The sequence below is a fragment of the Panulirus ornatus genome, chromosome 46, assembly GCF_036320965.1.
Source record: "Panulirus ornatus isolate Po-2019 chromosome 46, ASM3632096v1, whole genome shotgun sequence".
NCBI classification, from domain to species: Eukaryota; Metazoa; Arthropoda; class Malacostraca; order Decapoda; family Palinuridae; genus Panulirus; species Panulirus ornatus.
This window is the reverse complement of record NC_092269.1, coordinates 31,468,259-31,482,572: the sequence shown is the minus strand read 5'-3', so window position 1 is coordinate 31,482,572 and position 14,314 is coordinate 31,468,259. Positions and strand designations below refer to the sequence as shown.

At 41.3% G+C, this 14,314-nt stretch overlaps 1 protein-coding gene across 8 annotated transcripts in view; it reads left to right on the top strand.

Moving 5' to 3' along the window:
* The window catches only part of LOC139763188 (uncharacterized), a 218,042-nt gene that overhangs the window by 197,737 nt on the left and 5,991 nt on the right, over window positions 1–14,314 (top strand). For all 8 annotated transcript variants that reach the window (XM_071688924.1, XM_071688928.1, XM_071688927.1 and 5 more), the window contains 2 exons: window positions 12,339–12,518; window positions 12,809–12,976. In XM_071688924.1, coding sequence (XP_071545025.1) covers window positions 12,339–12,518; window positions 12,809–12,976 — 348 coding nt within the window. The remainder of the gene's footprint in view (window positions 1–12,338; window positions 12,519–12,808; window positions 12,977–14,314) is intronic.

Sequence of the window (14,314 nt, the reverse complement as noted above, 5' to 3'; positions counted from 1 at the left end):
CAGTACCCAAAAGTTATGCTCACCCATGGTGACCTTACACATCCATGATGCAGATCCACTTTTATTCTCCCACACATACCTCATTACCTTATTCTCCTGGTAAAAACTATAATGTGTAGTTCAAATCACACATTCTAAGGACCTTTGACTTGGCATCTCTATCGTGTCCATTGTACACTTTCTCTAGATCCGCAATTGTGAAAAAACAGTTTCCACACAAATCCTTCAAAATGAACTCCAGATCCACACAAATAAATCTTCTGAAGCCACTTTGTTCTTCCTCAGTGTGAAGCATTGTGCATATCGCAACCCTCTTAATCACCTCTCTCACACACACACACACCTACACCTTAGTAGGCATACATGGCATGCAGACACCTCTGTAATTAGAACATTTATTTTTGTCCACTTCTTTATTTGAAGGTATAGTCGTGAGGGGCCTAACCTTGGGCCACACAAATGAAAGGTAGCTTGGCTAACTCGTCAGCAACGCCATCATTCCATCCCTGTCCTTTGAGAAACTCAGCTGTAATCCCATGCACCCACACTGCTTTGCCATATTCAGTTATGGGAGGTTTTCACAATCCCTTTTGCTGTGCCATTCACTGTGTCTCTTTCACTGCTTGCTACTTCGTCCCAGAAACCCCAAGTCTACCTCCCACTCATTCGACATTTAGGATTCTTTTCATCCTGTCCCAACTGCTCTAGACACCGTTGCCCTTATTGACTCTTCTCATGCTATCACTCCTTTCCAAAAATTTTTTTTTTCTGTTGATGGTCATCATATATCTCCCTTGGCTTCTGTCATAACTATCTCTCTCTCTCTCTCTCTCTCCTTCTTGCACTTCCTTACACTATTTGACACAGGCACTTGCACTCCTTCCCAACAGATATAACCCATGCATCCCTTTTCTCTTTCAAGTGCAATTAACTTGTTCAGTTCAGAACTCTGTACCCTTTTTCATGTCAGTTTTGGGATGCTACACACAACATTAAAGTGCCGCATCCATAGATACATATCTCTAGTTCACTTACCTTTGTCTCTTACACCCATACATAATTTCCCCTTCCTAAAAGCCACAGACCTTCACACATGCCTTGGTCATGATATGATGATACACCCTGCCTGCTGCCACTCTCAGCACATTCCAACAACCTCTCCTTTGCCTGCTTGTCATTTAGCACATTATCTAATAATGGCCATTGACACCTATACCCAATTTTGCCCTGAATTGCACCTTAGATTTGTAAGCCTAAGCACCAAGATTGAGTTCCTTGCATTTGAATTGCCAAAATGCACTGCTTTCGTCTTCTTTCGAGTTCATGAGGCGTAGCAGTCACTTACCTCCTTTCATTCTAACCTACTTTAATCCAGAACCATCCTCCTGTTAACAGAAAGCCACAGTGTCACCCCATATTTTGCTCTCTTCTTCTCACAGAACCCAGACATTAACCTCAACGTTCTACCCATTCAGCTCTATTTTGTTTGTTTGCAGAACTTTCGGGTCAAAAATAGCACCTGTGACCCTTCTTTTCATTCCAATTCCAAACACTCACAATGTAAAACCCCTTCAAGGACAAATCCTAGTTTGGCTCCTTCTAGTGCTCCTGATTTTTGGAAAATGACAGTACAAAAGTGGAGGATTTTCCACCTTCGCTACCACTGCTGGGTAGGTGGGAAGTCTTCTTACTTCTGTGTCCCCAGGGATAAGTTAAGGTGAAATTTAAGGAGAGAAATTGTGTTTCATATGTGACTGAGTAATTGACCTGCACATTCACAAGGCAGAAATGAAAGATGGTAACCCAGACCAGGGAGTAGAATATGACAGTGAGTACAGCAGTAGGTCAGTGCACCAAAAGACTTCACCCATCACCAGGAGAGGAGATGGTATGATTTCTCCCCATAATTTGAGTTACGATGTTGAAATGCTTTATTGTTGTATTGAATTTCCTTTAATTCAGAGGACAACTTCATTTAAAGACACCTATTGTCTCTGAGAACTCCCATTGAGAGAGTGATCATGGCAAAAGACTCAAAACATACCTGTCCGTATGTGCCTCCCTCACATACACCAATCCATGCATTCTTCCCCCATTTCTCTTCTACTTTATTTCCTTGTCAGAAAATCTCGGGATTGTATCAGGATGATAATACATAAGTCAGAATCCAGTATTCGACTGGTTGACAGAACCCAGATAATTACCATCCTTTTTCAGTGTCAGATTTTAAATATCACCTTTGTAGGACTTTTGTATTATTTCAGTTAACCTTTCACTTAAAAGATTTGCTGTAGCCTCATAAATTCCTTTCTTTTGTGCTTGTCTTTAAACTTCTTTTATTTTTCATCCAATTAATTTTAGAATCTCTAAAGTGATCGTCATAAAATTCTTAATATCTTTGCAAGAGTTTTGGAGAGAGGGGCGAGTATGCAGTGTATTGGGGATGAGAGGGCCTGGGAAGTGAGTCAAATGTTGTTCGCCGATGATACAGCATTTAAGGCTGATTCAGTTCAGCAGGGTTGAGACACAAGTTAGTTGGGATTTAAGTTTGAATGGAGAAAAATTGGAGGAAGTGAGGTGTTTTAGATATCTGGGAGTGGACTTAGCAGTGAATGGAACTATGGAAGCGGAAGTGAGTCATGGGGTGGGGGAGGGTGCGAAGGTTCATGGAAAGATGAAGAATGTGTGGAAAGAGAGAATGTTATCTTGGAGCAAAAATGGGTATGTTTGAAGGAATAGTAGTTCCAAAGATATTATATGGTTGCAAGGCATGGGTTATAGATAGGATAGTACAGAGGAGGATGGATGTGTTGGAAATGAAATGTGTTAGGACAGTATGTGGTGTGAGGTAGTTTGATCGAGTAAATAATGAAAGGGTAAGAGAGATGTGTGGTAATAAGAAGTGTTTGGTTGAGAGATTAGAAGAGTGTCTTGAAATGGTTTGGACATAGGGAGAGAATGAGTGGGAGAAAGGTTGACAAAGAGGATATGTGTCAGAGGTGGAGGGAACAAGAAGTGGGAAACCAGATTTGAGGTGGAAGGATGTAGTGAAAAAGATTTTGAGTGATCAGGGCCTGAACATACAGGAGGGTGAAAGGTGTATAAGGAATAGAGTGAATTGGAACAATGTGGTATACTGGGGTCAACTTGCTGTCAGTGGACTGAATCAAGGCTTGTGAAATGTCTGGGATAAAACATGGAAAGGTCTGTGAGGCCTAGATGTGGATAGGGAGCTGTGCATTACACATGACAGCTGGAGACTGAGTGTGAATGCAAGTGGCCTTTATTGTCTGTTTTCCTGGTGCTACCTCACAGAAGCAGGGGGTGGCAAGGCTGTTCCTTGTGTGTGTGTGGTGGGGGAACTGATTGAAGAAAAGCAAGTATGAGTATGTACATGCGCATGTGTTATGTATATGCATAAGTCTTTATGTACATATATGTGTATATTACTGGATGGGTCATTCTTCATCTGTTTCCTGTTGCTACCTCCGTAACGAGGGAAGTAGCGATCAAGTATAATAGATAAATGAATATATATATATTTGTCATCCAATCTTTAAAGGTACTATATATTATCCTAACCATTTCTCCTTTACTTTTAAAGTTTTTACTCCTTAATGTTGCAGTTGCAATCTTTCTTGAGCTTGCCTGGTGAAACTAAGGGAAATTTTATTTGTATACCTTGACTATACAACTAAGTGACAGTCATGTAGACAAGGCCAATTGATTATATGACCAATAATTCTTGACCAGCTGATAGGTCATGGTTATTAGAAACAGTGAATGAAAGTTTTAGAACCTTCTTTTCACTGTCAAATAAGACGTTTTCACTGTCACATAAGATGGCAAAAGAGTATGTGCCACTTTGCTCAAGGTTTAATTTAACCAATTACATAGGAGCAATAGTTTTGGTGGAACTATGCAGTATTTGTTTTAAATAATTACCACAGGAGAGACCATTAGTGACCAGTTATTTCTTTCGCCTGGGTTTGTTGACTTCATGCCAATGCGAGATGGCGGTCATCAGATGCAAGTTAATCCATCAGCTCTCACAGACGAAGATATCATTCATGCAGTCAGCATCCAAAAATGAAGATCTTAGCATCCAGAATTCCTTCCACAATATCAAGCCTATGTTCTGTGTAAGGGCAAGGAGGGGAAGGCACATATGCATCAAATGCTCACGCTCAGCAGTCATTGTCACTTACCTTTGTAAAAAGGACTCAAAAGGGAAGTGTGCTTTTTTATTTTTTTGCTGATGTTTGAAAACATACAGATTTGTGCAGAATTATGTACAGTATTTGTATTAATGTTACTAATAGAGTAAATTTATTGAACAGGTAGTTAAGAAAGGAATAAATGCAAAGTGGAAATTATTCTATCACTTTGTAAGACAGAAAAAAAGAATCTTAAGACACAGTCCCAGTAGAAAAACTGGCATACCCTAATTACAGTGTGAAGCAAAATATGAAAATATCAGCAAACAAGATAAAACAGATATCCCCCAGCACTGTATAACATCCCTTGGCCAGTCCTGAATGTATGTCACAACACAATGTAAACCAGTCTTGTATTAATTTAGCAATCTTCTCAAAATAGACTGGTAAGTCATCATACAACAGCAGGTATCAATTCTGATTCATAGTCACATTTCGAGGTAAAAACATAAGACTTCCAACACCATTATAGCCAAAAGCTCCCCAAACCTTTAATGAGTCTGGAAATTTTACAGTTACTTGAATGTCCTTAGGGTTGTATGGATCACTACCTGGCTTTGTCTCTATGTCTGCCAGTAACATCAGATGTCACCTCACCAGACCACAACAGAGGACTGAGCCTTAGAGGGAATATCCTCGTTTGGCCCCCTCTCTGTTCCTTCTTTTAGAAAATTAAAAACAGAAGGGGAGGATTTCCAGCCCCCTGTTCCCTCCTGTTTTAGTCACCTATGACACGCAAGTGGCAAGTATTCTTTCTCCCATATCCTGTAGGGCGGGGTAGTGTCAGGAATGGATGAAGGCAAGCAAGTATGAATATGTACATGTGTATATATGTCTGTGTATGTATGTGGGCATTTATGTATATATGTGTATATGAGTGGATGGGCCATTCTTCGTCTGTTTCCCGGGGTTACCTCACTGACACAGGAAACTGCGATTAAGTATGATAAATAACTTGGATGTTAATGTGCTGAGAGGTGCAAGTGGAGGGATGTCTGATCATTATCTTGTGGAGGCGAAGGTGAAGATTTGTAGAGGTTTTCAGAAAAGAAGAGAAAATTTTGGGGTGAAGAGAATGGTGAAAGTAAGTGAGCTTGAGAAGGAGACTTGTGTGAAGAAGTACCAGGAGAGACTGAATGCAGAATGGAAAAAGGTGAGAGCAAAGGACATAAGGGGAGTGGGGGAGGAATGGGATGTATTTAGAGAAGCAGTGATGGCTTGCGCAAAAGATGCTTGTGGCATGAGATTAGAAAGGGTAGTGAGTGGTGGGATGAGGAAGTAAGATTATTAGTGAAAGAGAAGAGAGAGGCATTTGGACGAGTTTTGCAGGGAAATAGTGCAAATGACTGGGAGATGTATAAAAGAAAGAGGCAGGAGGTCAAGAGAAAGGTGCAAGAGGTGAAACAGAGGGCAAATGAGAGTTGGGGTGAGAGAGTATCATTAGATTTTAGGGAGAATAAAAAGATGTTTTGGAAGGAGGTAAATAAAGTGCGTAAGACAAGAGAACAAATGGAACATCGGTGAAGGGGGTTAATGGGGAGGTAATTACAAGTAGTGGTGATGTGAGAAGGAGAATGAGTGAGTATTTTGAAGGTTTGTTGAGTGTGTTAGATGATAGAGTGGTAGATATAGGGTGTTTTGGTTGAGGTGGTGTTCGAAGTGAGAGGGTTAAGGAGAATGATTTGGTAAACAGAGAAGAGGTAGTGAGAGCTTTGCAGAAGATGAAAGCTGGCAAGGCAGTGGGTTTGGATGGTATTACTGTGGAATGTATTAAAAAAGAGGGGTGACTGTGTTATTGACTTTGTTAAGGATATTTTATACCTATCCCTGGGGATAGGTATCCCTTGGGATAGGGGAGAAAGAATACTTCCCATGTATTCCCTGTGTGTCGGAGAAGGCGACTAAAAGGGAAGGGAGCGGGGGGCTGGGAATCCTCCCCTCTCGTTTTCTTTTTAATTTTCCAAAAGAAGGAACAGAAAAGGGGGCCAGGTGAGGATATTTCCTCAAAGGCCCAGTCCTCTGTTCTTAAAGCTACCTCGCTATTGCGGGAAATGGCGAATAGTATGAAAGAAAAAGAAAATGACTCATGGTGAGGTGCCTGAGGATTGGCGGAATGCATGTATAGTGCCATTGTACAAAGGCAAAAGGGATAAAGGTGAGTGCTCATATTACAGAGGTATAAGTTTGTTGAGTATTCTTGGGAAATTATATGGAATGGTATTGATTGAGAGGGTGAAAGCATGTACAGAGCATCAGGTTGGGGAAGGGCAATGTGGTTTCAGAAGTGTAGAGGATGTGTGGATCAGTTGTTTGCTTTGAAGAATGTATGTGAGAAATGCTTAGAAAAGCAAATGGATTTGTATGTAGCATTTATGGATCTGGAAAAGGAATATGATAAGAATTGATAGAGATGCTCTGTGGAAGGTATTAAGAATATATGGTGTGGGAGGTAAGTTGCTAGAAGCAGTGAAAAGTTTTTATCAAGGATGTAAGGCATGTGTACAAGTAGGAAGAGAGGAAAGTGATTGGTTCTCAGTGACTGTTGGTTTGCGGGAGGGGTGCATGATGTCTCCATGGTTGTTTAATTTGTCTATGGATGGGGTTATTAGGGAGGTGAATGCAAGAGTTTTGGAGAGAGGGGCAAGTATGCTGTCTGTTGTGGATGAGAGGGCTTGGGTAGTGAGTCAGTTGTTGTTCACTGATAATACAGCGATGGTGGCTGATTCGTGTCAGAAACTGCAGAAGCTGGTGACTAAGTTTGATAAAGTGTGTGAAAGAAGAAAGCTGAGAGTAAATGTGAATAAGAGCAAGGTTATTGGGGTTGAGGGACAAGTCAGTTGGGAGGTAAGTTTGAATGGAGAAAAACTGGAGGAAGTGAAGTGTTTTAGATATCTGGGAGTGGATTTGGCAGCGGATGGAACCATGGAAGCGGAAGTGGGTCACAGGGTGGGAGAGGGGGCGAAAGTTCTAGGAGCATTGAAGAATGTGTGGAAGGTGAGAACATTATCTTGGAAAGCAAAAATGGGTATGTTTGAAGGAGTAGTGGTTCCAAGAATGTTATATGGTTGCGAGGTGTGGGCTATAGATAGGGTTATACGGAGGAGGGTGGATGTGTTGGAAATGAGATGTTTGAGGACAATATGTGGTGTGAGGTGGTTTGATTAAGTAATGAATGGGTAAGAGAGATGTGTGGTAATAAAGAGTGTGGTTGAGAGAGCAGAAGAGAGTATATTGAAATGGTTTGGTCACATGGAGAGAATGAGTGAGGAAAGATTGACCAAGAGGATATATGTGTCAGAGGTGGAGGGAACGAGGAGAAGTGGGAGACCCAATTGGAGGTGGAAAGATGGAGTGAAAAAGATTTTGAGTGATCGGGGCCTGAACATGCAGGAGGGTGAAAGGCGTGCAAGGAATAGAGTGAATTGGAATGATGTGGTATACTGGGGTCGACGTGCTGTCAATGGATTGAACCAGGGCATGTGAAGCGTCTGAAGTAAACCATGGAAAGTTCTGTGGGGCCTGGATATGGAAAGGGAGCTGTGGTTTCGGTGCATTATTACATGACACTGAGTGTGAATGAATGGGGCCTTTGTTGTCTTTTCCTAGCGCTACCTTGCACACATGAGGGGGAGGGGGTTGTTATTCCATGTGTGGTGAGGTGGCGATGGGAATAAATAAAGGCAGACAGTATGAATTATGTACATGTATATATATGTATATGTCTGTGTGTGTATATATATGTGTACATTGAGATGTATAGGTATGTATATTTGCGTGTGTGGACTTGTATGTATATACGTGTGTATGTGGGTGTGTTGGGCCATTCTTTCGTCTGTTTCCTTGCGCTACCTCGCTAATGCGGGAGACAGCGACAAAGCAAAATAAATAAATAAATAAAATATATACCCTGGGGATGGGGGGAAAGAACACTTCCCACATCTTCTATGACACGAGAGGAATGAATCATTCCCCCTGTGTCAGAGAAGGCGACTAAAGGGGATGGTAGCGAGAGGAAAATAACCATCCCCTCCTTGTAATTTAACTTTCTAAAAGGAGAAACAGAAGAAGGAGCCATGTGGGGAGTGCTTATCCTCCTCGAAGGCTCAGAGTGGGGTGTCTAAATGCGTGTGGATGTAACCAAGATGAGAAAAAAGGAGAGATAGGTTGTATGTTTGAGGAAAGGAACCTGGATGTTTTGGCTCAAAGCGAAATGAAGCTCAAGGGTAAAGGGGAAGAGTGGTTTGGTAATGTTTTGGGAGTAAAGTCAAGGGTTAGTGAGAGGACAAGAGCAAAAGAAGTAGCACTACTTCTGAAACAGGAGTTTTGGGAGTAAGTGATAGTGTGTAAGAAAGTAAACTCTTGATTGATATGGGTAAAACTGAAAGTGGATGGAGCTCTAGAGATGGGTGATTATCGGTGCATATGCACCTGGGCACAAGAAAAAAGATCACGAGAGGCAAGTGTTTTGGGAGCAGCTGAGTAAGTATGTTAGCAGTTTTGATGCACGAGACCAGGATATAGTGATGGGTGATTTGAATGCAAAGGTGAGTAATGTGGCAAGTGAGGGAATAATTGGTGTATATGGGGTGTTCAGAGTGTTGTAAAAGGAAATGGTGAAGAGCTTGTAGATTTGTGTGCTGAAAAAGGACTGATGATTGGGGATACCTGGTTTAATAAGAGAGATATGTGTAAGAATACGTATGTAAGTAGGAGAGATGGACAGAGAGCGTTATTGGATTACGTGTTAATTGATAGGTGTGTGAAAGAGAGACTTGGATGTTAATGTGCTGAGAGGTGCAACTGGAGGGATGTCTGATCATTATCTTGTAGAAGCGAAGGTGAAAATTTATAGAGGTTTTCAGAAAAGAAGAGAAAATGCTGGGTTGAAGGGAGTGGTGAGAGTAAGTGAGCTTAGGAAGGAGACTTGTGTTAGGAAGTACCTGGAGAGACTGAGTGCAGAATGGAAAATGGTGAGAGCAAAGGACGTGAGGGGAGTGGGGGAGGAATGGGATATATTTAGGGAAGCAGTGATGGCTTGTGCAAAAGATGCTTGTGGCATGAGAAGTGTGGGAGGTGGGCAGATTAGAAAGGGTAGGTAGTGGTGGGATGAAGTAAGATTATTTGTGAAAGAGAAGAGAGAGGCATTTGGACGATTTTTTGCTGGGAATTAGTGCAAATGACTGAGAGATGTATAATAGAAAGAGGCAAGAGAAAGGTGCAAGAGGTGGAAAAGAGGGCAAATGAGAGTTGGGGTGAGAGTATCATTAAATTTTAGGGGGAATAAAAAGATGTTTTCGGAAGGAGGCAAATAAAGTGCGTAAGACAAGAGAACAAATCTGAACATCAGTGAAGGGGGCTAATGGGGAGGTAATAACAAGTAGTGGTGATGTGAGGAGATGGAGTGAGTATTTTGAAGGTTTGTTGAATGTGTTAGATGATAGAGTGGCAGATATAAGGTGTTTTGATCGAGGTGATGTGCAAAGTGAGGGTCAGGTAGAATGGTTTAGTAAACAGAGAAGAGGTAGTAAAAGCTTTGCAGAAGATGAAAGCCAGCACGGCGGTGGGTTTGGATGGTATTGCAGTGGCATTTATGAAAAAGGGGGTGACTGTGTTGTTGACTGGGTGGTAAGGATATTTAATGTATGTATGACTCATGGTGTGGTACCTGAGGATTGGCGCAATGCATGCATAGTGCCATTGTACAAAGGCAAAGGGGATAAAGGTGAGTGTTCAAATTACAGAGGTATAAGTTTGCTGAGCATTCCTAGGAAATTATATGGGAGGGTATTGATCGAAAGGGTGAAGGCATGTACAGAGCATCAGATTGGGGAAGAGCAGTGTGGTTTCAGAAGTGGTAGAGGATGTGTGGATCAGGTGTTTGCTTTGAAAAATGTATGTGAGAAACACTTAGAAAAGCAAATGGATTTGTATGTAGCATTTATGGATCTGGAGAAGGAATATGATAAGAATTGATAGAGATGCTCTGTGGAAGGTATTAAGAATATATGGTGTGGGAGGTAAGTTGCTAGAAGCAGTGAAAAGTTTTAATCGAGGATGTAAGGCATGTGTAAGAGTAGGAAGAGAGGAAAGTGATTGGTTCTCAGTGAATGTTGGTTTGCGGCAGGGGTGCATGATGTCTCCATGGTGGTTTAATTTGTTTATGGGTGGGTTGGTTAGGAAGGTGAATGCAAGAGTTTTGGAGAGAGGGGTAAGTATGCAGTCTGTTGTGGATGAGAGGGCTTGGGAAGTGTCTTAGTTGTTGTTCGCTGATGATACAGTGCTGGTGGCTGGTTCGGGTGAGAAACTGCAGAAGTTGGTGACTAAGTTTGGTAAAGTATGTGAAAGAAGAAAGTTGAGAGAGTAAATCTGAATAAGAGCAAGGTTATTAGCTTCAGTAGGGTTGAGGGACAAGTTAATTAGGGTGCAAGTTTGAATGGAGAAAAACTGGAGGAAGTGAAATGTTTTAGATATCTGGGAGAGGATTTAGCAGCTGATGGAACCATGGAAGCGGAAGTGAGTCACAGGGTGGGGGAGGGGGCAAAGGTTCTGGGAACGTTGAAGAATGTGTGGAAGGCAAGAACGTTATCTCGGAGAGCACAAATGGGTATGTTTGAAGGAATAATGGTTCCAGCAATGTTATATGGTTGGAAATGAAATGTTTGAGGACATCGTGGTGTGAGGTGGTGTGATGGAGTAAGTAATGAAAGGGTAAGAGAGATGTGTAGAAATAAAAAGAGTGTGGTTGAGGGAGCAGAAGAGGGTGTGTTGAAATGGTTTGGACTCATGGAGAGAATGAGTTAGGAAAGATTGACAAAGAGGATGTATGTGTCAGAGGTGGAGGGAAGAAAGAGAAGCAGGGGACCAAATTAGAGGTGGAAGGATGGAGTGAAAAAGATTTTGAGCGATTGGGGCCTGAACATACAGGAGGGTGAAAAAGGCGTGCAAGGAATAAATTGAATTGGAAAGATGTGGTATACCAGGGTCGATGTGCTGTCACTGGATTGAACCAGGGCATGTGAAGCGTCTGGGGTAAACCATATAAAGGTCTGTAGGGCCTGGATGTAGAAAGGGAGCCTTGGTTTTGGTGCATTACACATAACAGCTAGAGACAGTGTGAATGAATATGGCCTTTTTTGTCTGTTCTTGGCATTGCCTCACTGGGGGGGATGCTATTTCACGTGTGTCGGGGTTGGCGATGGGAATGGATGAAGGCAGCAAGTATGGATATGTACACGTGTGTATTTATGTGAATGTATATGTTGAAGTGTATATGTGTGTGTGTTGGCATTTATGTATATACATGTGTATGTGGGTGGGTTGGGCCTTTCCTTGTCTGTTACCTTGCTGTACCTCACTAACACGGGTGATGGCAATTAAGTATTATAAAATAAAATAAATATATATTCATATATAGCATTAATGAGATGGCCTTGATTAGGGCCTCAGTTGCCTGTGCCTTCTCAGCTAACACAAAAAAAAATGTGTAGATTCAAACAGTCGTCCATGCTTTGGGCCACATTAACCATGCACTGTCTGACTCATTCTCCATCCCTTCACTTGACTTTCATTGTCATCTTTTGTTCATGTAATATATATAAACCATTTTATTACTCCATTCTCACTCATAGCTGCTACATCAATTTTTTTTGCCATTATGTCATCCTGATGTCTTGTAATTCATTTGTTTTTTCACATCTGTCCTAAGAAATTCTGTTGCACAAAATTTGATTTCTCCCATCCCGTTTCAGGCACATTTACACTCTCCATAAACCATGCCACAGTTTTAAACTCGGGTCAATATCTGCCAGCATATGTTTTTAAGCATCCTCTTCACATTCATGAGATGTTACTAATCATAATTAAGTTCTGAATAATGTAAGAAAACATAATTTTCCTATTCAATCTAATTGTTTAGTTTTACTTGTCTTGTACTTTGTTTGATGTAGAATTGAAAAGGAATTGTTTTGCTGATTGCCTGTCTTGCCCTCAAGGGGTAGGATAAGGAGCTTTGGAATAGACAAATGACTGTCATTTTCGCAGATCGAGTCTGTAGGTGCAACGCACATACTCAGACTGAGATGTGGATGATACAGTAACACAAAATTGATATTCATTTTCCAGGCCAAGAGTCCAGCACGGCGGAAGAAGAGACATCCATCTGGGAAATCTAAGATTGCACCATTCTTACCCGAGCGTCAGCTGTGGGGTTGGTATGGCAAGGGTTTCAAAAGACCTGGAGCTAAGGGTAAAGGGAGGAAGGAGTACTTCAAAGCTATTGTGAGAGGAAAAGAAATGATAAGGGTATGTGTATCTTATGTTCTGTTAATGCCTTGTAGATTTTTTCATATATATACTCTGTTTCCTGTGTTAGCAAGGTAGTGTCAGGAATAGATGACCGAGTCTTAAGAGGGAAAAATACTCACTCATTTGTTCCTTCTTTTGGAATATAGATATTTAGTCAAATTTGAGTAACTCTTTTTAATTAATGAAGAATTAGATAATGTATTGAAATATCTTGAAACATGTTTTATGATCCTTTAGAATTAGTTAACTTTTTGTGGATTTATTTGTCATAACCCTTTTATTCATAGGTTGAAGATTGTGCTGTCTTCTTGTCTGCTGGACAGCCAGACCAACCATATATAGGGAGGATTGAACACATGTGGGAGTCATGGGGAGGAAATATGGTGGTTAAAGTCAAGTGGTTCTACCATCCACAGGAGACAAAGGGGTTAGGACGGAGGCTAACTGAACCAAGGGTATGTTTGTCTTGTGTTTGTTTTCTTTTACATGAGGGCGTTAACAGTGTTTTTCTGTTTGACAGACTGTAATGGGTACTTTCACCCACATTTGTTGTATAGCACATTTGGTTTGTTGCACATTCTGACTTCATTTTGAAGCGATTTCATCTCATCTAAAAAGTCTCTTATAACTCACATGCATCTTCTGTGCTTCACCACTTGGTGTTCCTCGATGCATTGATAAGTGTGTTTAAGGAGGTCATCATCTGATTGGGTGAAATTGAGTGTGTTTGAAGGTATGCCAGTCCCTATAGTATTTGTGTGGTTGGGAATCTTTGGTCTGAACCACAAAGGAATGAAAGTGGAAGGTCAAGGTGTAATTAGAATGCATAAGGAGGACAGTACAAGGCATAATGAATGATGTCATATGTCATAAGGCCTAGGTGCACAAATACTGGCATTGTGATGGAGCCAAATGGGGTGCACTTAGAGAGTTCCATGACAGACAAAAGTAGATTATAAGGAGAGAGAGACCGATGAAGAGGACGTATGCATTAGAATGAGAGGGAGCAATGCCATGATTAATTGTAGGGGTGTTGCATGAGTGCAAAGTACATTCACTGGGTTGAACCAGAGTGGGCTCTATTTTTAATGAAGAGTGGATGTGAGCAAGTCATTCCACCATTATCTTGTGAGGCATAGCCATTGAGCAGGATACCAAAAATAAATAGAAGGCGCAATTTCTATATGTTGTGTATCTGAAGGAGCCCTCTGTTTTCTTTTCAGTCATTTGGAGTGATGTGCATTTTAGTGTTTTGTTTTTGATCAATGGCTTGAAAAGCTTCACCTGAAGATTTAGAATACCTCAACAGCAGTGTTTGCAACATCTGCAGAGGAAACCTTAGTTTGGTATCCCCATGACAAGGGGCTCCTGGAATTTCAAGATTTTGCTACAGTCCGCGGGAGGGAAAATCGGGACAGAAATCGAGTGAGAAAATGTTTGATATACAATGAAGGTACAAATCACTTGAGGCAACTCCTCTCTCGTAGCAGGAGCACAAAGAGGTGGAGTCTGTTAATATTTTTCACACAAGGGAATGTGCATAAAGCAGACATCTCTCACACTCAGAGAGACATACAAATGTCCAGAATAGAAGTATTCCGGAAAGCAGGAAAAGAATTCTGGGCAGTAATAGAAAAATTGCTCTCCAAAGTTAATTAGGGGTGATTGTTGCATATTATGTATAATTCCCCTTCTGTCTTCCTTAGCCTTTGCACTAGTATACTTCACAAAGAGGCATTATTCCGGCCACGTGTATAAATTAATATCTGTGCGAATGACCGGAGGTTAATACA